A 21403-nucleotide genomic window follows, 5' to 3' on the forward strand; every position below is an offset into this window, starting at 1 on the left:
GAATAAAGAGCGGACGACTGAGTCAAAATATCTAAAATATGGTTGAGGCGCTCGGTTGTTCCTTTGAAGCTGTTCTGTTGGCGCATGACGGGCAAAATACGCATGATGATAAAGAGTGTTGATGTTACCGTGCAGGCAAATGTGGAAAACATGTCAAGGCCAATTAAGCTATCAAGCACCAGTGCTTGAGGTCGCGATGGCTCCAAACGCTCGACGCTTGCTGTTATAATCACAGCAAGATACACGCCTGGCATACTAGTTTAACATACAAGCTTAAGCATGGTGTGCTACTCCCGCTTACCAGCTTCGACTGCAAGGAAGAAGAGGGGCAGGAGAATGACACGGATAGATTTATTCCACACATGATAGCATCTCCAAATCTAATGAAATTGGATTATCAATTAGCCTCACAATAAATTCTAGATGAAAAACATGAGAACCATACTCACCAATAACGTGTCGGCGATAGAAGTCATTAAAAAAGAGCTAATATCAGCCAGTAGAGTGTCTGGACCATCAACCACATCAGAGCCAGATAAAAGCGCCTTTATGGATCTCTTCATGAAATATGTCGGTGGTAAGGCGTCGAAGATGTAGGACAGATACAGAGCAGTGATGAAGGAGACGATGGTTCTTTTATTGTTGACTGTCTTTTTGCCTATATCAGACGCCATGGAATTACAGCCAACAATGGTCATTAAACAACTATGTAACTTACAGTATAAGTACATCGTTCCAAAATAAATGGAAGTATAAATCCCTGTTTGAAAGTGTAAGTGGTAATGCCTCGTATAAGCAAAAAAAAAACTAAAACCTGTCAGGATATTGCTTAATATCATTGTATCAATGTATGCCTCTAGGGCTGGGTCCATACTTCGACCTGCGATTGGGACTGATTGTCGAGAAGAATCATAGTGTGTAATGTGTTTGTTTTATTCCTTCAAAATGGGATTTATAGTATCATGAGTTGCCGGGTATCCTGTTAGCAGTCACATCGCACATTCTAATCACAAAATCCTTGTACTCAATGCGCAACTTGGCTGTGTAGACATGAGATATTTTAACTTCAGCACGCGGTGGATATTACATGTAAAGCACTGAACTTCACTGTCAACTTAGAGTATTTACCTTATACTTGCATCCTTGTACTAGATAAAAATATAATGAAGGCTGGCCACACGAGGCTCCGAAAATTGGAGTCAAAGGTGACACGCTCAATTGATCAACGGTTTACACGACAGCAGCAAAGGAAGTAAATGAAATAAGATTTGATACACATGTGCCCCACCGGTATTTTAACAGAGCCTGACTGGCCATACATCTTCACTGCCTGATTGGTTCTTCATTCTTTTCAACGTCCATTGCAATCACTTGCTCATTGACTGGTGAACTGTTGGTGAGTTCTGGCCTTGTCGACCCCGGTTGAAATACAATCGTTGAATGATGGACCATGTTGTCATTTGATTCGGTTGATAGGACGATTCGTGCAATCATGCAGGTGGGAGCGGCGCCCTACTCACGACTTGGTCAAACTGCGGTAACGACGAAAACATAACACAAACATTTATAAAAGAGAAGAGGGACCCAGTGTAGGTTCGTGTAGCGCCAAGTCTAGGATGTCGGTCGTCGTCCAGTGGGAGTACACTGGCAATAGCGAAAGTCAATGCGGATAACGAATAAATGGCGGAGGATTGCGTCAGGATATCTACAACCCGCCTGAACCTCTGTGACGCGCTCTCCGCGGAGTATTCTCTACGCATTGCCGGGTATATTCTCAGGATAATGGATAGTGTTGTCGTCAATGTACATAGAAAAGTGGAGAACATGACAAGGCCAATCAGACCGTCAAGGGTCCTCGCCTGTGGTCGGGATGGCTCCAAATGCTCCACGCTGGCTGTAATAATGACTGCAAGATATGTAACTGAATGTATGACCATGGTGAACAAGGAGGTCCATAGTTATAAATTCACTCTCACCAATTTCAACAGTAGCAAAAAAGCACGGTAAGATGATAATACGGAGCGATTTATCCCAAATATGATAGCACCTCCAAATCTACAAAGCGATATTGAAGAGATTGTGTCATGCTGCATGAGAGGACCTACCATTAATGCGTCCCCTATTGAAATCATTAGAAATGAACTAATATCTGACAACAAGGTCTCTGGCCCATCTGTTTCCGATGAACCAGAAACGATTAAATCTTTTATGACTCTCTTCAAATACAAACTCGGTGGCAATGCGTCGAAGATATATGACAGGTATAAAGCAGTGATAGCCGACACGACAGTCTTGCGATGTTTAACAGGCCGTTTGCCTACAGGATGAAGTTACGATTAAGGCTTTATTTCTGAGGGTGGGTAAACTTACAATACAGATACAGTGTACCAAGGAAAATGGCAGTATATATTCCTATCCGTTATCAGTAAACATGTTGCCGGCCAGGAGTGAAATAATACCTGTTAGAATATTCGCGATGAATAAATTATTGATATACCCTTCGAGAGCCGGAGACCATTCTACGTTCTGAAGGGTGGGAGACTGGGTAACCTGCGGTGACATAATGGAACCTTCTCTTTTTCAAACTTGAGACTCCTTTTAAACTGTAACTCATTCTGCATTCTGTCAATGAAACGTCATAACAAACAAAAATTTTGTGATTAAGTTTGCTTCAAGAAATGTCATATCAATCAAATGATATTGACTACAACACCAGAATAAACTAGGTTTTATATAGTGGAAGTAGATTGAGTCTCTCTCGTTTGCCGACTGGGTTTGGACTGGGTCGGCACTTTACTAACATGATTATCGGGATTCAAACTGACCTAGAGATTCAAATTCCCATTTCTTGCCTCCTGACACTGCGTTTTTCCCAAATTCTTTGCACATTCAAGCGTAGATTGTACGTAGGTATATGAATATGCAAAAATACCATGAAAATGATGCATGGAAAGGTCTTAAATTTGATGATCTTCAGCCATCCATCATGTTAACATGGCATCAAATGCCAAATTCTGTTTTGTCCACTTAGGATATCAGCACAGAAATTGGTACACATTTTTATTACAGTATCAAATCACTGTCTACAAATTTCATCCCGTAAATCCAGTTCCTTGATTAGTGACATCTTGTAAAGTCACATTGATGTGTTCAAACTCCGTCTGAAACGCGTCGCGTCCTGTGTAATTGACCGCAACTTAGATAAAAAAATTCACCCCCACGTTGATGCAACTTACGCACATTTGGCTTATTATACATGCTACTCTTGGAACTTTTACATACTTTTACTTTGACACATACATGCTAGCATTTGTAGTCTTAACCTTTTTTTTCTATGTACATAGTCTCTACTAGGAAGCTTAATAACCAGTTTATACCCTTCTTCAGACTGAAAAGTGTGGTACTAAGGAACGTACAAAGATACAAAACCGACCGGGGCCTTAGCTTGTCGTCGGATTATTCTGATCGTACGTGTGCCGTCTGAGCTTGAAATCGGCACCGTGACTATGCGTGACAAAAAATTTGAATCTCTATGATTTTGGGTCCTTGCTGCCGCGGAACTGCTCCTGTTCCTCAACCGTTTGCGCTACGGGCTTAAAATTTGAGGTGAAAGGAGTGTATATGCTGTACTAGTAGTGTGCAAAGTTTGAAGCAAGTTGGGTGAGTGTAGGTTCTGTAATTCACAACTTTGTTCAAATATTTGAATCTCCGTGATCGTGATAGTATTGGGTCTTCCCCTCCACGTCGGGATTTTCCGAATACAAGACTGACTTCTACGAAAGACTCAAATCTTGCACAATTTCTCTTACATTCTGAATAAAAGATGACCCTTGAAGTTGTCTTATACATGAAGTACCTGATCAAGGTGTCAAAATGAATTCCGGGTTGAATAGACATCAAAGTGTAGAATATGCTCGTATTTTAACCGGAAGACAAAATAGAAAACATTCTTCCAGTTAAACTGGAAAACACCGGCAAGATTCTACTTAGAGATGCCAGGTACTGGGAGAGCAAATGAATCATTATATACAAATGGGGTGTATCTTAACCCGTCTGATTGAAATGCACCCATGTTCCAACGGTTCCCGAGTATCACCAACATTTGAATTAGAAGGAAGATGGAAGATACATCAAATGCTAATAATATATAAATATACGCACTACATTCATGCGTTGGGTGAAAAGAAAAAAAAAGTTGACAGAAACAAGGAGATCCACCCTATCCACGACCCAAAAGAAGAAAAGAAAAAAAATGGAATAAAATGGAAACAAAAGAAACCAGATGTCTAAGCTGTATCATCACTTCTGCGTAGCCTGGAACGCAATCCACGCCTCATTCAGCCCTCCAAACACACCATTCGCAAGCATCCTCTGCTCCAGCGTCGAATTACCCGCATTCAACTACACATCCAAAAACGGTTCAGTATGCACCACGAAGATAGCTCGGATTCCAACTCACTTTATCCGGATGCACCCGCGCAATGGCCTTGACATACCCTTTTTTCACCTGTGCAGCACTCACGAGGTCCGCCATACCCATCTTCAGCCCGCGCATCACATCTCCTTCCCAGAGCACATTCTCCAAGCTGGCAAGGAGCGCACGGATGTTAGTCTCCTTGCCCGCCTTCCACGCTGAGAGCCGGGCGTCCACGGTGTCCTTGAGCGCGTGCTTCGCAGCGTCGTCTGCCTCCGCCTGTGCGTTGTTCGACTGCAGCGCCCGTAACGCCTTCGAAGGCGCCGACGACACCGACGCTGCGGAAGCTTTCGGAGAGGGTCGTTTGGTCTGGGGGGTCTGGGGTTTAGGTGCAGGCATAGTGCTTGCCGACCTAGCTGGAGCGGCGGGCCCGTCCACCATCTTGCGACAACGCACACCACCGCTCACAGCCTCCTTCCGTTCCCTTTCATGCACCCACGCGCCCGCCTCGCCCTCAGCCGCGCGCCCGAGCACGCCCCACCACACGCCCGCCTGCTCCCACTGCTCTCGGCCCTCCAGCGCCTCCGCAGCGCGTTTCACCGCTTTCACGTACTGATCCAGCAGGTCGACGCCGAGGCCCTGCGGGTGCGCCCACCCACCGTCGTTGGCCTTTGCACGGCCGGCTGATAGGATCGAGGGTGGGATGGTGGAAGGGTGCATAACGGGCGGAGGGGTGCTCTTATTTTTCCCTTTCGTGGGTTTGTCAGCCAAAGGATCGTCAACTCCAAATCCGCCCTCAGAATCTTCCGCACCGCTTGCAAATATGGTGCGGCCGACGACGCCCTCCACAGCGCGCTCGCAGTCCGCGACCGCGGTCTTGTACTCCCCGATGCGCAGGCGGGCAATTGCGCGGTTGGTGAGGAGCGGCACGCGCAGAAGGTGGCCGTCGGGAAGCGCCTGCAGCGCAAGGCCGTAGGAGTCCGCAGCGGCGGCGTGCTGCCCAAGCTTGAATTGCTCGGTCCCAGCGGTCTTGTGTTTGAGGGCCAGCGCAAGCGCGGAGGGGGAGGCTGTTGGCAGGTTGCGTGTGGGCGCCGGTACAGGCGTGCGCGCACGCTGTGCAGAAGGCGCAGGAGGTGATGGACGTGCGGGTCCTCTGACAGAAACTGTTGATATAGAAGACGACGATCCTTGCTGCCGCTGTCCACCACGAGATGTTGGTTGTGATGGAACATCAGGAGCGAATAAATCGACTTCAACTTCAGGCTGCTCTTGTTGAGCAACCACCTTCGTCTCTGAACGGTCTCGCTGGGCGTCATCGTGTCGAGTGTCCTCATCGCTTTCCCACCCATCTCTGAATGCAGAGGTTTCCTTCTGCTTCCCAACACGTCTCGGGAACCCTTCTTCGTCCTGGCCCTCATGCTCAGGGCCATCCACCATCCACTTGGGCCTCCCACCCGCGCCAGACACCCCGGATTTCCCCACACCACGCGCCTTTGCCCCAGGCGCAAGCGCCGCAATGCCCCCGCCAGCCTCGCGCTCCTCGTACGCTTTCACCACGCGCTCCTTACCCTCCCGCCAGAACGCGCTCGCCTTGCTAAACATGTTCATCCCGAGCTCCGACGCCTGTGCGATGAGCTTGTCCGCTTGTTCCGTGATATTGTCTGCATTCAGCGCTGACCCACTAATACCGCTTCCTGAGGCACCCGAGGAGGAAGACGCAGCGCCGGCAGCCAGACGTTGCTTTTCAAGTCTCTCCCTTTCACGCTCTTTTTGGCCCTTGGGCGGTCCGCGGGCACGAGCTGCTGCTGCTGGCGCTGGCGCTGCTACAGGAGGAGCAGGGGGCGGTGTTCCGGATCGCGAACCCGACGCGCCTCCTCCGAGCAAACTTTCCAGAGCTGCTTGCACGTCCATCCCGTCTTTTGTCCCGGCGAGCGCCTTTTTTGCCTGGGTGATTGAGAATCCCATTTCGACGATTTGTCCGAGGACGTGTGGAGGAGGAGATGATGGTCGTGGTCGGTTGGACGATGCGTTGGACGGAGCTTGTGCGCGTGGGGGTTGGAGCCGCTGCTGGATGAGGGAGTATGTCGAGTATTAGATAGTCAAGTAAAAGAAAATAAGATGAAATAATGAGAAGAAAGATATTTAGAGTAGACGATTTACGTACCCTCTCTCCATCAGCTTCAACCCGCGCTTTCACAACTTCCACAGGCTTGCTCAACATTCCCAAGATATCATCCTCCTCATCGCCAGCTCTATGACTATCGTTTCCATTCGCATTCCCTCCCCGTCTTTCACTGCTACCGAACCCAAAGTCATCCTCGCCCTCGTCAAAGTCCAACAACCCCCTTCCCCTATCACGCACCCTATCCCGATCATCCAAGTCTTCCCTGGCTCCAAAATCAAAGTCCTGGTCGGGTGATGCCACGCCGACATCATTTTCATCTTCGAAGAAAAGTGGCTTCGACGAGCGTGGGGGGTTAGCAGCAGCAGCCGACGACGGTTCAGGGGAATAAGTCCGCGCGTTCGAAGTCCCGTTATTTTGCTGTGCACTTCGGAAGCCGGAATCATCGTTGGTGTTGTCTTTGAAATCGTCTAGGTCCCAAAGGCTGACACCTGTCGTCTGTTTCTTCTCTGATTCCCGAGACGTTTCAGCAGCAGCAGCAGCGGCAGCGATAGATTGCGCCGTCGTCTGCGTCCGCGTCGTTCGTCTCGTCGTGGGTGGTACGGGGGCCGAAATGGGTGGTGCCATTCCAAAGTCACCCAACCCCCAATCATCCGCGTCGTCGATGTTCGGTTTACTTCTCGCCGTTGTGGATGATGACGACGCCGGTGGGTCGGCTTTCAGTATCGACCCGCCTCCCGCTAAAGAGTCGAGCCCGGCCCACGTAGACGCAGCGTCGCTTCCCGACGCTCCTGCATGAGATCCGGCTCCGGCTGATGACGATGATCGCCCGATGCCTGCTCCGCCGCCCAAACTACCCGCACCAACACGCTTCTGCTCAGCCTCCATCGCAAGCCGCGCAGCGAGCGTCATGTTCTTGTTCGCCGCTGTTGATGTTGAAATAGTGGAAGAGCTCGGCGAAAAGAGGTCACTGAATGCATCTACACCTCCTGGAGTCGCACCCGCCGCTGAGCCCGTACGAGAGATCGATGTCCCAGCTGCGGATGTAGTGCGTGCAACACCCGCACCCGCACCCGCACCGAGAACGGCTGACGACGACGGCGTCATAGTACGCGACGGAGGGTTTGACGCTCTGCTCCCATTGCTCAGGCCGTTGCTGCTTGTGTTCCCCATCATCCCTCCGCCATACCGCGGCGTGGCCGTCCCGCTCCCTGAAGAGGAAAGCATTGCGAACAGATCGGGCTTGCTCCCTGTGTTTGCGCCGTAGTTCGCATTGGCGCTCGATGTTTGTCTGGAGGCAGCTGATGAGAGTGTTTGTGGTTTGGGTTTGGTGGAGAGCGGGGCGGAGGAGGACCAGAGGTCCGCGAAGGAGTCGGACATGATTAATGTTGTTGGGGTGGTGTGCTTGTTCTCGACTGGATCGTCTGGATAGTGACGTATGGATATGAATATGAATATGCGATGCTTGAATGGTGGTAGCGCCGTCGATGGCAGCGATTTTGACAATAAATTGGCGAAACCACAAATAAAAGCTAGATATAATCGAAGAAAATAATATGGTGAGATCAAATGGCATTATTCAAGTCATGTAAAGGGACGCACCACCGAATCGCCTATCCTCAAATACCACCAACCCTTCTTCCTTCTTTAAATCAAGTCGTGTGTATGTGGATCCAAAATGAGCAGGTGGGTGCAGTGCAACTACGTCTGGTCTGCGTGACGACGTGGCGAACGGCGACAAGGGCTCTCTCTATATCCACCGATATCTGAATCTCAGGCTTACAAATTGGATATCTTTTGCGACTCCGAGCTATGATGAAAAATCGGTTTAATCAAAAGCATTACACGAATAAGCACCCACTCACAAAGGCAAGTTCGCCTGCGAAACGATACGTAACTTGACGTATGTCGTGGTCCTGGTTAATCAAGCAAAACCAGCATTTCAGGGTGTTTTGGCAAAACATGCTGTATCGGCACGTGCTCAGAGCCGTGCGCGGCATACATTTTTTCATACTCCGATTCGGGGTTGAGCGGTAGGACTGGCTGACTTGAAAACCGCGTTTTTGATTGGACATGTCAAGTCAGGATACGACAATGCTGAGTTTTAAATGCCTGGATATAAGATAAAAGCATCTTGCAGCAGGCTATAGTAGGGAAAGTAAGATTCCTGCGTTACACGACGACCTCGAGCCACTTCCTGCTAGACAGACCTGTACATAATGGATACCTCGCTCGTCATCCAGCGCTTCTTCGTCTCTTTGCAATCCAATGATCTCAGTCACTTTGTTGAAGAGATGTCCGCATGGAAAACATCCATGCACAGTAATCGCGATGCCATGTCCTCGGAACAGTTAATGGATGCTCAAAAGAGAGCTGCGGTTATCCATACCGTCTCAAACTACCTTCTCCAATTGGAACGCCTGACAGCCGCCTTGTCAAACATAACTGTTTTGTCTGTTCGTGCAATTATTCATGATTGGGACATGCCATTCAATCTTGAGTCGGATGATGAGTGGTATTTGTTAATTGTTACTTCTCCGTTGAGATCAGCGGCTTATACATGATTTAGAGTCTTGAGCGGGGTGTTGAACGAGGATCTTGTATGGATGCGATACAGAAGATTACTACTAGTACTATGGGCATTCAAACTGGAACATCGGCGCCGTGGTAGATCAGCCTAAAATCAACAATGCAGAGAACTTTTACCCCTAGTTCAAAATTTAGCTTCGTCGCTCATTACTGACTCGAACAAAGAATTCATCTTGCGCTCTACAATCACTAATCTCAGAGACCTTTACCTATTTGATTTTTTCAACCTCAAACAATACTTGAAGATCGTCGATTCTTTATTTGTAAACATGGAAACTATTCAACTAAAATCCCATTTATCTATTGGGAACCTGCCACACAAGTACGGTGCTCTATAATTATATGCCCAAGAAGAATGGAGTATGTTGATAAATTGAACTGTTCTACTCCCAATATTATATACGGAATTCGCAAATTTACCTGACTTTACGACGTTTCAGAATATTGTCTCAAACAATCTCAGTCTCATGGAAGGAGAGAAACCCGAAGTCCGTCCGATTCAACAGTTTGTCTCTACCTGGAGGAGCAGCCTTCAGCAATCCTGAAAAATCTCGACACAGCTAAGCACTGCTAAACGTCCAAGACTCACGGATTGTAATTCCGTTGAACTATTCTTCGATTTTTGACGTTTATATCCAGTACGTCGACAGTCAAGCGCCCAAAAGTCGCCCCTACCCCCGATATTCTTATGCTGGATGAACACCGCATAATTTGAAAGGTTATGACGAATGGTGCTCTGAAGCAACCCAACCACTCAGATAACCATTTTAATGCCAGTGAAAGAACCACCCACCTGCCATCCCTGATGTCGCTTCGTCTTTCTCAATGCCGGATACTGGTGCATGATTATCTCAAAGATCTCCGAGATAGTCGCACGTTTGTCTTTGGTTAACCATATTGCGAGCATTGCAGCTTCTGGCTTGCTAAGGCGATGCCAGGGCGTTGTGCCGTTTGGCCACGCACAACTGATGTCAACGTTCTCGGATATTCCTAGCCTGAGACGCAGAATTTTCTCGTTGTAGGATTCACTTGGAGGTAGATAATATGTCTCGTCGACGATTGCAGTCCTTGCGGGCCTTGGCTTATGGTAAGGCGTGAAATTGTGTTTGCCTTTACTGATGTCCTGTTGGTTGACCATTGAATAAGTCATTTGTTTGTATCATGTTGATATACCTACCTTTGAAGGCTGTTTTAATGATCTCAGGGAAACCCGGAGGGGAAGACTGGATATTCGTGGAACCGATGGTACAGTCAACGGACGTATGTACCTCATCTGTTGCGCACAGGTGTACTTTAGAGCTTTGAGAGGGAATGGTAAAGAACCAAAGACGTACCGTATCAGATTGTTCGAGCTCGTGCGGTGTAGGTCTCGACAAGGTGAGATTCTTCAAGTTATGGAGGGTTAGATTTATCCTGCTGTCGAAAACGGCAGGCTTGGAAGGTATATTGGGCGGGCTTAATCCACTGGCGTAGTCAAAGTTGATAAACGACTCCATGTCTATTGGTGGGAACAACATTTGATCTCTTGTGTCAGTGTCAACCATCTGAGAAACGTTGTAGCTGTATGGTAGGAATATAGGCATCATAAATTGGCAGGGAGAAGTTGGCTTCGATGGATTGGAAAGCAAGTAAAAAGCGATGGCTAGAGGGAGGTCGTGTAGTAAGATGTGCAAATGCACACTTGGGTCACCTTTCTTTTATATGCTACGACTGTAACGAGATATATCATCTCATTCCCCGAAGGAGTGACTACACGGGTCAAAAATGGAAAATTGTCCTACATGAGTACAATAGCTAAACATAAAGTAGCTTGTTACAGTTAGCCCACGTCGTAAAAAATGTGCATTATTATTAAAATAGTCTCAGGAGCTACATGTCCGAGGAATTGGGAAATGTAAGATGCTAATTGTTAGAGTGCCGAAGGATCATCCGCAGGGTGCGATGATAAAAGTCTAGATCAATAAAAGGATCTATCCACTGCCGGACAAGGTTTTGTAGGCTCTCCTGAGCATCCGCATAAAGGGCTAATATGTTTTATTTTAATAAGGTTGAACCCGGTCACTTAGACGCCCTTCACATGATCTTCTTCATTGGTTCGAACCATTTATCCTGGATTTCGCAGGACATATTTATGGACCGGGTGTTTCAGTCGGCCGAAGAGGTACTGAGCATAAATTGATTGGTCATCATGTGGACCACCTTTGTATATTATACCCATGATCATTGTCTAGTGGAATGGAAGGCTACACAACTTACAAGGCATAAGATTTTAACAGACAACAACTAAAGTTTGGAAGCAACTCCGTCTAAAAAATGGGTTGTTGTTTTATTCTAGGAACCTCGCTTAATATATCTATTTAGGTCTACGAAAACGTATAAATGTTGATATTGTTGACCCACAACCCCAATATAGAATACCTTTCTGATGTCCTATTCTTGGTGACAGCAAATATTGACGAGAGGGGTTTCGTTATATCTATTAATAATTATAATGATACGTCTGTGGGAGGTCTTGCTCAATCTTTTCAAGCGTATGATCAAGCTTTCACAGTGAAATAGGCGCCCAAGAACTCGGATTGCTGAGAATCGGAAGTGGAACAAGAGTCGCGGGGTCCTATCACCGTTGCTTTCCCTGGTTCTTTTTGGCTCCAAGGCCGAATGATTTCCTTTAACATTCAATTACCCCACCCGTTATCCAAATGAAGAGCCGTTCCACTCTCCATTCTAGCCCCATGGTGACTGTGTGTTTTCCGGTGAGAAGATACATCTACAAATAGCGAGTGTAATAGGGTTCCGTTACATCGCTTGAGTGTGAAGAGTGTGATCCACTCCTTTTATTTAATATTGAATAAGGCCTCATTTTTAAATCATTCAAAATGAATAACCCCATCCCAATCTATCGATGTCTATGGTAGCAATCAAGGTCGTGAAAACAGAAAAAATCCCCTCCTATTCGCGTCAGCGCTTCCCCATTATGACGCACACGTGATTTATTGATTTAATCAAATTGGTGTCATGGTCAGTGCGCCACATTTGCGTTTCTTTTCAACCACCGCGTCTCATTGACGTGGTTTGCCCTCCCACCGTGTTTATCGTACACCCTAGTCCACAAAATGCCTTACACATGCTACTATTGCAACAAAGAAATGTCTAGCAAGGAGACCAAACGTTGTTCGCGGTGCCTGTAAGTTCAAGCATTCAACACCCACTCCGGGACGCGAAGCAGATGCTCACGGGCTTTATTCAGGCTAGTAACATATTGCGTGAGTAGGGGCGTTATAATGACGCGACATAACCTATTTTATACTACCATTAACTTTCTCAAAACCCTATAGTCCAAGGAGTGCCAAACCGCGTCGTGGAAAGCGAGTCACAAGCAAAACTGCATTATCCATCCGTCTGTCAGATCCCCCAACGATCCTTCGAAGGTCCGCTCGAAGGAAGAGATGCCGGAAAAGAACTCGGAGGAGTGGCTGAATATCCAAGCTGATCGCGCGCTCTCACGGTGGATGCAAATTTGGCGGCCTCTGTTCCAAAACTTCGCGGCGATATCCTTGAACCTCGCAAATCATCCGAAAGATAGAGTTATGACTCATTGGTGCGCCACACACCCTGTGTTCAACTTGTCTATGAATATCACAGCTTTTTCTTTTTCTTTTAGTATGAAGCTCCTTGTTGTGCGACGGCCAGGGGAAAATGATACCGTAAAACAATATCAGGTGGGTCGATACTTCGCGTGTTTGGAGCAGCGAGTAATACGTGCTAACTTGTTTAATCCCAGGTCGTTGAGGCGACTGTGGCCCGCTTCACAGACATTGTAGCTGAACTGGGTGAAGACGTGAATACTCCCATCGATCCAACTGACTACACGCGCATTCGATTCGTTCTCATACTTCTCGATAATGAGGGATACATGGAACGCATGCGCCTCGTGCAGTGGAATGATCCGAACTTAGATTTCTTCAGAAATATGGACAAGGACGCGTGCGCGAGGGTCGGAGGCCCAGATTCGCATTGGGACGAAGCTCTGATCAGTGCGTCTTATGATGGAACACCGGATATCAGGACATTAGGACGGCGCTCGAGCTAATGGATGATTTCTCTGACGATCTCAGTATGATTTGTGTTTTTTTATATTCTTGCTGATTGCTCGTTCACATGGCCAAACTACCTTGTACTTATCACATATATCCGTTTATACCATTGGCATATTACCCTCTATCTCCCTACGCAGAAATTCTATGATTCATCATCCAGGGCGTCAATTCCAGGGAGGTTTCATTGAATGTCTACATCAAGAACAAAAATGCATGATATTCATCTCTCGGAGCCTGAGCAGGCCGCGGCCTATGCAAAGGACGTTCTAGTGGGCGTACAGAAACCGAAGGAAGGACCCATTGGGATTTGACCCCGCCGAAAGAATTTTCCACTCTGGGAAGAAGGGACACAAGATTCATGCTGAGATCGACAAACGAGTTCCTGTAATTTTGATCTTCGCCAGCGCTGTCTCCGATACACAGGTACGAGCGGGGCGCTCCGGGTGCGGTAGGGTCTGATGTGTTCCCGGACACGCCCTAACCATGAGGTTAGTCCGGTTTGTACCTGGCCGACGAAAGTAATTTCCTGTTTGAGCATTTTAGGTCATTGAGCGATCCAGATAATCGACGGCCTCAGTAATGATCCAATCCATGACGGACAACCTCCACATGATATGATGAAACTGAGGAGTACTTGCTACGCCCTACCAGACAATTTGAAATGGAAACGGACGGGCGCTTAATTAAACCAACAGGTTCGACCATTCAACGAGAGCAAGTAGATAATAGATTCATTGAAGCTTGGGTCGCGAGGAAATGTATCACCGTTGGTTTGCTCATGAGAAATATATCCCAAAACGTGAGGTTGTGGGTCGACAGCACCCGTTGTAGAAAGGGAACTCACGCCCAGAAGGCCCATTTGACATATTCCCTGCTTCTGTTTGATTGATAAGAGAAACGGCTTCTAGCTATCCAAAGAGTTGTTCTCCTATCGTTAAATTGGGAACGTTTGACATATTTTAAACACTCTACTGGAGTGCATGACGCTGAGTGAATACCAAGGACGTGTCAAGGACATGTCAGCAGAAAAACCTCGTGGAATAGATAGGATTGTTTATAGAGCCCAGAAAGGTGGTTATCGATTAGCATTACTATCTGTTGACATCTCTCTACTGTAATCTGACTCAGGAGGAGAATCTGATGTTGATTATATGCGCTTTCTTTAAATACGCCACTCCTCGTCAACGTGTGTTTCCAGCAGTGTCTACACCTCTCAAACTTCGTTTACCTCCTTCAATTACCATGTCTCTTGCAACTTCATCCAACTCGAGCTCACATGCATTCAACTGTGACGATTATTTTGATTACGACGCCTACTATACGGCTCCACGTACACAAAGTGAATTGCAAAAATCTATTCTGCCGTTGGTCAATGACACAGAGTCTGCAATTCGCATGGCTCTGGGGGTTCCAGATAATGTCCCATTAGTGCACGCTTGGCCAATGGGACATACTCCCTTTGGTTCAAGAGGACTTTCCAAATGGAAGGCCGTCGCGCTCGTCATTGTGTGCAGTCATGGACATAAAGCCACTGTGGCGCAAATAATCTCGTACATCGAGTGCTTGTATCCACGTTTACGGCCAGTAAAGCTGCAGGAAGGATGGAAGGCATCAGTAAAAGTACACCCTCTAGCGCTTGCGGGACAATCACTTGTGCTAGGACTTTCTCCCGCTTTTTCAACTTCTGCTTTCACTTTTGCGTCTTTTGCCTTTGTTTTTGGAAGCTTACTGCTTCTGTTGCATCTTTTTATACACTTTCACAAGTTCATTCACTTTAGTTAATTTCTCGTTGATAAAGCATCAAAAAAGGTCTTTTGGGGGTATCTAAAAAGCTATCTCATGTGCATGATGATCTACATACTTGTTAACATAGAAAGAACGAAATGAATCAAGAGATTTTGAAAAATCAAACTTGGTGTCGAGAGGAATAAAATCCTTCCCAGCATCCCCAATCAAGTGTGCACCTCGATAAATAGAATCAAGATGAACCACGCTCATCCGCCGTCGTTGGCCATATCGCTGGTCGCGTCTCTCTAGGTCCGGTTTGACTTTCCACATTCTAGTAGTTGGACATGGCTTGTCTCCAATGTGTGAAAACCATTGGACCAACGCACACGGATACAAAGTACCTGCATGTTTAAAAGAGAAGAAAAGAAATACACGTGCCACATGTAAACCAGCGAATCCATCCTTGTCAGAGTCCGAATTACCAATGAACACGCAGTCACGCCGTGCAGGACCTTTGTGCCACGACGGGGTTGAGCGAATCATTTCATAATAAAGACCATTGGATCCAGAAAGATCACTGGGTGCGAAGTAGATGGCGCGAGCAGAAGTAAATAGTCGAAAAGTGCAACCGGCGAGACTGGGAAGGGAATCATTGGTTTGGATATGTAACCGAAGGTCGGCATTGGCAGCAACAAGTTGGTCGTAAAGGAAGCGTTGAGTGAGCTCCGCCAGGCGTGGTTGTCTGACATGGAATGCGAATGCATCAGCAATACCGGGGCCAAGTAGGTAATGATCCGTAGTGATACGTAATTCTGTAGTGCCCATAGTAACGGTCCCATTTGGGTAACACACACTGATGTACCTGTAGCTTGGTACCAACGTGACATGGTACTCTGTAGTGATCTGTATTGTAACGCGAGTGCTGTGTAGCGGCGTGTAGCATGCTTACCATGGTCCATACCCCTCTGTATACAACTGACATACAAATTGTAGCATACTACCACAGATTTGTAGCATGCTACCACAGATTTGTAGCATGCTACCACAGATTTGTAGCACATCATAACACACTGCAAATAGGTACAAAGGCATATATAGTATCCACTTTCATTTGTATAGTGTTGTGTGGCTATTCCTGCAAGTGCCAATATCACACTGAAAACCGAACCATTTTTGACTAAAATGGGCAATTTTAAAAATAGATAATCTATGTTTGGATCGGACCAAACATGTTTCTATTAGTAGATGCATAACTATTAATACGTGACGATCTAAATATGGTATCTGTCAGGGCAACACTATAATCAGTGTGACAAGGCCACCAACAAAGATTAAGCAAGAGAGAGAGAGAGAGAGCAGAGGGAGAGTAAGAGAGCAAAGAGAGAATAAGAGAGTGAGAGAGATTCAATGGTTCTAAGAGATCACACCAATGATAGTGGATATCCTAAGAGATTGAAGCTGAAGCTACAGCTACCTACAAGTCCAGTATTTATACTTTACAGCTATTCTAGAATATTCCCTACATTACATCATAAAGGAAGGTTAAAGAATAAAAGTGACATCATATAGAAAAAGGATGAGTAAGACTAGGAATCATATAGAATTTACTAGAAAGAAGTGGAGCAAGAAGGCTGTGATGAAAGAAATAAACTATCTAATCAGATAATTGATAAGATAATGAAAGGATAAGATAATTCTGTGAAGATAAAGAGGGGAAACTGGAGAAACCCTGACAGTATCTTCTAATCCACACCCGGCAGCTGCCCCGCTCATTCACCCAACTACCCTTCTGGACCGTAATCTAGTTCCTCCTGTGGGATAGAATGGAGAGTCATCCTATAAGGGTTGGGGGGGTTCTTCGTAGGCCTCATAATAGCACTGATTATGGAGATCTAAATGATGCAAAGAAAGAAATGAATAAAAAAAGATACACACCATCCTTCCTCAGCCACTTCCCTACATAAGCAAGCCAAGCGAGGACCTTGGTTCAAGGTATCCTTCTCTGCCTCTGCTGCAACCAACATGCAGGCATCATACCTCAGGGAGTACTCCTCTCCCTTGAATTCAATACCCGAACACGGACCACCTCTTGCAGGGTCAATCCCATCCCTCCACTCCTCAAGACAGTTGTGGATCTACAGCAAAATGCTTGTTAGCAAGGCAGTGCCAATAGCAGGAGAGAAATCAGAACTACACAACTGGCCACAAGCGCAAATGCTTTGTGGGGAAGCGATGTCTTGAAGAAATCCGTCTTTGTCTCCAGACCTTTGATGGGGACTGCAACCCCTTTTGTAGGATGGTAGAAGAAGTCCAGACAGATCTTCTTCACAAAAGGATGTCCAAATGGGACATCGTGATACTGGAAACAAATCAATGAGTGGTAAGCCAGGTAAAATGGACGGCGAACTCACTCGGGTTTTGGCAACACTCCGGTGGTATTTACCATTGAGTAGCCAATATGCTACCCTGTCCTTGATGTATTCGATCTCCCCCATCTGATTTTCAAACATATTGGGGTTCGCGGCGATGACCTCCGACGGGACTTCGAGGCCATACGCATTTTTGACCAGGGGTCTGATCATCGTCTTCAGTCTTCCCCGGAAGGTTGACGCGTAGACAAATGCCTAATGAGAACAGACACGTTAGTACGATATCCTTAAAAGAACACGCTAAAAATATACCGTTACGGCGGTATTCCTGTCTAGGAGCGTTTTTTTCTCTGCAAAGTTATGTAAACCAATTAACTAAAATCACAGAAGACAGAACTTACTATCAGGCAACACTTTATCCGTGTTCATTCTTTCAAACACGGTTACTGCCATCTTCACACATCCATCGGCGACTAATAAGTGATTTTCCCGAGTGGGAAAGGGGACCTCCTCTACTACATACAGGCACATCAGTTTGCGTGCAATTTTGAGCACATCTTTCCAGTAACCAGTAAAGGATGCAACTGAATGCTTGGATACTTCCCTAGCAGAAGAAGTACTGGACTTCTTATGAGCGATGTATGCCTCACCAAGCACCTCATCATCGTCAGATGCTTCGTTGTTCTCCCTTGTCAAACCTTGGGATACAGCTCCTTGCGAAACAGCCACCTTGCGCAATGCCTCAGGGCGAGGTGGCTTGTTCGCCCGATTACGACGACGGTGTTCTTGAAGAACATCCTCTACTTCCACAACCTATATCAATAATACATTAGCTAGACATTAAATACAGCAGAGAAATGATTACATGGGGGGAAGGCTGGCGGAGCAATGCCCTTGCTCTCCTCTCCTCTTCATCATCGGAAACTTCATCAACCACTGTCAAACATAGGTGGTAAGCAAACACGACATAAAGGTGGAGTTAAACCAACGCTGGGCAGCAGGCTCTTCATCATCTTGACCCGCGTTGTCGTAACCTTCATCACCGTCGACATATTGGAGAGCTTCTTCATCCCCAATATTCTCTTCATCAATTCCTTGCATGCATTCGTCCCCTGATGCTTCCTCAGATCGCCTTTCACCGTCACTATCCCCCTCTTCCTCCTCCTCATCTTCCTCCTGCTCTATGCCTTCGTAATCTTGTTGCTCCTCCTCGTCTTGATGGCTGATGCTAGCCTCTTGGTGGGCGTTATAGGCTGCTGGATGCACTGGCTGTTGTACGGGGGCATGTTGTGTTACAGGATGCACTGGTTGTTGTACGGGGGCATTGTAGTATTGGACAGAATTCTCTGCCGCAGGGGCAGCGTAACGCTGAACAGGATTTGCTGCGTGTTGTACAGGGCGCGGGACAGGATGTGCTGCATGTTGTACGGGGCGCGGGACAGGATGTGCTGGCTGTTGTACCGGAGCAGCGGGGCGCTGGATGGGGGCAGTGGGTCTTTGGACAGCATGATCAAGCTCTGAGTGCTCCTGATTTCTCTGAGCTGCACGTTGGATCTGGACAGGAGGGGGGGCACCCTGAGATTGTCGTGGGCTTGGTTGGACTTGTTGGACATCCCAAGGAGCAACTGAAGGCGTTGGCCTTGGTTGCATTTGAATAGGGGGACCTACATGCGACACAACGGTAACCTAGACGTGCTTGGAAGATAGCAAATTTAAGATTAGAACAGTAGACTCACCCCATTGCGAGGTTTCTTCAAGGGAGGCGCCATCTCATTTTCAGGCATGGCGCTAGTATCCACATTGGCGGCCCTTGACTTCCTCTTCCCAGCCTTCTCGAAGTCAATAAAAATGATGTTAGATGTTTTCTCCTACCGAGCATTTACTCCACCAAGACCACGGGTGCTTCGGATAGGACGGCCATTGTGGTCTTTTTAATAAGGAGTTCAGTGAATCTCAACAAAGAAAATGCTAGTACAGACCTGCTTCAGGAGCCTGAGGTGGCTCGTTTTCTGCCACGGAGCTCGGACCCTGTTCAACCTCTTGTCCTAGATGGATAAAACATTAAGTATGCGGATGTAATGAGGATATATAGATGATACCTTCAACCGTGGCATTGACAACCGCCTTTTTCTTTTTGGATCCTTTAGGTGGCATATTGGGCTGGTTTGACGGTTGTAATGCAGAAATAGAGACAAGGGGTGGTGAATTATGTCAAGCTACGATCCGGAGGTATGCGAAATTAGCCTCTTTTCAAAATTTAAGGCGACGGACATCAGTCAAAAATATATCGTGCCATATAGAAATTACAGGTACTGAAACAGTACCCCTATCTACTACAATATATCACATATACATTATAGTCAGATTCCATGTCCTACTTAGAGTTAAGTAAAGTTACATCTCAGAGGGGAAAAGACTGCACCTATCATGATCGCGGATTATCCTGAGAGTGCATTAGAATAGGTATTCCCCGACTAATGAGGGATACCCGTAGACGGGCGATTTCGAGCTGGGTTTCAAACAGAAGATCTTCATTGGATTTATATGCTCGCATAATGTTGTCCATATAACAACGTAGCTCTGCCTGAACTTCTAGACACCTCTGTTCAGTGAGTTGAAATTGGTCAAGAGCCTTTTTAACGGCCTCTATGCCTTGATTCTAGAGGAAGGTGGATTAAAACATGAAAATAGACCTAAAACGAAGAACTCTGCCTCTTCGGGTATGCTAGGGAGGCGGCGACTTTGAGGTTGCGAAGCGTTGTTGCTATTGGAATGGTTCATGATAAAGATAGGCAACAATTTGGTGTGGTGGTGGTGGCTTAAGTTCAAGACAATCAACACATTACGAACCATTAGCACTGTTGATTGCCGAAATACACTTAAATAGAATGACATAAAACCCGTATATGTCTACAAGTCCGTGTTCGAGATACAAGTAATGCTGCACCCTACATATTTACAACTTTGACACCACGGGACGGGGGGAAGATTTGAATCAAAGATGTTGTCGGAAAAGTTGGGAATGTATCACCGCGTTTCATACGAGTAACAGGATATTTATGTACAACGCAAATATCCTTGTCTATTGATCGTATCCTGAATATAATCCCCATTGAATCGCCCTCAAGCGGTGTAACAAAGTCGTCCTTTTTTACAGGATGAATTGGAAACAACACTGATTTCGGTAATGTCAGTGTACGTCCCAGTAATGCTAGGTGGGCAGTATCGTCGGTAAGGCTGAGAAGTTCCATCGCCACTTGATGGTCGCCCTTGGATTTGTCTACGACTTTTAATCGTAATCCTTTCAGCTTATCGTATTTCGTATCTAGCCAGTGAGCGACGGTTGAGGGTAGTTCTGCAATTTCCACCGCCGAGTGTACAGGTATTGCTGAATACGGATTCCATGCAGGAGACAGAAAACTTGCTACTGTGGACGGCATTGGAGTTGCTCCACCAGAAGGCCCGGGGTCTTGAGCGGAATTTATATGTTCTCGGTTGCTTGAAACAATGTCAGTAAGCACCTGACAGTCAACGAATCAAGTGAAACCACATACTGTATAATTAAATGTGATATTTTAATACGTTCCACCCTCTGGTTACGAGCTTCCAGCTCAACGTCTGCAAAGCCGTCGGGGGTAGTGCTTTTAACGATGCCATAGTACCCCTTGAATGTATTATTCCCGACAACGATGACACTCAAACCTATATAGACGTCGTTGTGGTCTCTTTCTCCAAGCTTTGACGAATGACGCTTTCGCGGGCGAAGAGTAGCATGGGCAGGGGGGACGTAGAATATGACTGTGTGGATGGGCACAATGACCTGAAAAATGTGTTGAACACTACTGAGACAAAGAGAATGACAGTTCACCTACTTCGCGTTCGTGCTCTGGGGCGATAATACAAACAGATCTTCCATCAAAGTCTGACACCCATCCATGGAGATCTTTGTGATCCCCTTCAACGACTTCAACACTATCGCCTATCTGGAAAGCTGCACGTAGATCGTGTAGTGCAACTGCTTGTGTTATACCTTGGGAGGGGATGTGCACTTCCACCTCAGCGTCAGAAACACTCTTGACCGTTC

The 21403-nt window shown here is 46.6% G+C and overlaps 6 protein-coding genes across 6 annotated transcripts; 1 reads left to right on the forward strand and 5 right to left on the reverse strand.

Annotated features, from left to right (window-relative positions):
• Positions 1-4299: 4299 nt before the first annotated feature.
• Positions 4300-7916, reverse strand: JR316_0004100 (UBA domain-containing protein 7; the record flags this gene model as incomplete). Its single annotated transcript, XM_047889869.1, has 3 exons — positions 4300-4401; positions 4460-6481; positions 6579-7916. 3 exons carry the CDS (start codon positions 7914-7916, stop codon positions 4300-4302), a joined length of 3462 nt encoding a protein of 1153 aa, XP_047752243.1.
• Positions 7917-9879: 1963 nt separating this feature from the next.
• On the reverse strand, positions 9880-10621 carry JR316_0004101 (uncharacterized protein; the record flags this gene model as incomplete). The annotated part of the gene is made up of 2 exons (XM_047889870.1): positions 9880-10248; positions 10460-10621. 2 exons carry the CDS (start codon positions 10619-10621, stop codon positions 9880-9882), a joined length of 531 nt encoding a protein of 176 aa, XP_047752244.1.
• A 1950-nt stretch (positions 10622-12571) lies between these two features.
• Positions 12572-13215, forward strand: JR316_0004102 (uncharacterized protein; the record flags this gene model as incomplete). The annotated part of the gene is made up of 3 exons (XM_047889871.1): positions 12572-12723; positions 12787-12844; positions 12907-13215. 3 exons carry the CDS (start codon positions 12572-12574, stop codon positions 13213-13215), a joined length of 519 nt encoding a protein of 172 aa, XP_047752245.1.
• Positions 13216-16731: 3516 nt separating this feature from the next.
• JR316_0004103 (uncharacterized protein) lies at positions 16732-19103 on the reverse strand (the record flags this gene model as incomplete). Its single annotated transcript, XM_047889872.1, has 9 exons — positions 16732-16828; positions 16886-17085; positions 17145-17309; positions 17362-17574; positions 17632-17669; positions 17721-18132; positions 18185-18255; positions 18309-19005; positions 19056-19103. The coding sequence occupies 9 exons, from the start codon at positions 19101-19103 to the stop codon at positions 16732-16734; spliced, it is 1941 nt and encodes a 646-aa protein (XP_047752246.1).
• Positions 19104-19187: 84 nt separating this feature from the next.
• On the reverse strand, positions 19188-19473 carry JR316_0004104 (uncharacterized protein; the record flags this gene model as incomplete). The annotated part of the gene is made up of 3 exons (XM_047889873.1): positions 19188-19246; positions 19299-19364; positions 19419-19473. 3 exons carry the CDS (start codon positions 19471-19473, stop codon positions 19188-19190), a joined length of 180 nt encoding a protein of 59 aa, XP_047752247.1.
• A 794-nt stretch (positions 19474-20267) lies between these two features.
• On the reverse strand, positions 20268-21256 carry JR316_0004105 (uncharacterized protein; the record flags this gene model as incomplete). Its single annotated transcript, XM_047889874.1, has 2 exons — positions 20268-20817; positions 21192-21256. The coding sequence occupies 2 exons, from the start codon at positions 21254-21256 to the stop codon at positions 20268-20270; spliced, it is 615 nt and encodes a 204-aa protein (XP_047752248.1).
• Between the last annotated feature and the right edge of the window lie 147 nt (positions 21257-21403).

Source organism: Psilocybe cubensis, chromosome 3, assembly GCF_017499595.1.
Source record: "Psilocybe cubensis strain MGC-MH-2018 chromosome 3, whole genome shotgun sequence".
Taxonomy (NCBI): Eukaryota; Fungi; Basidiomycota; class Agaricomycetes; order Agaricales; family Agrocybaceae; genus Psilocybe; species Psilocybe cubensis.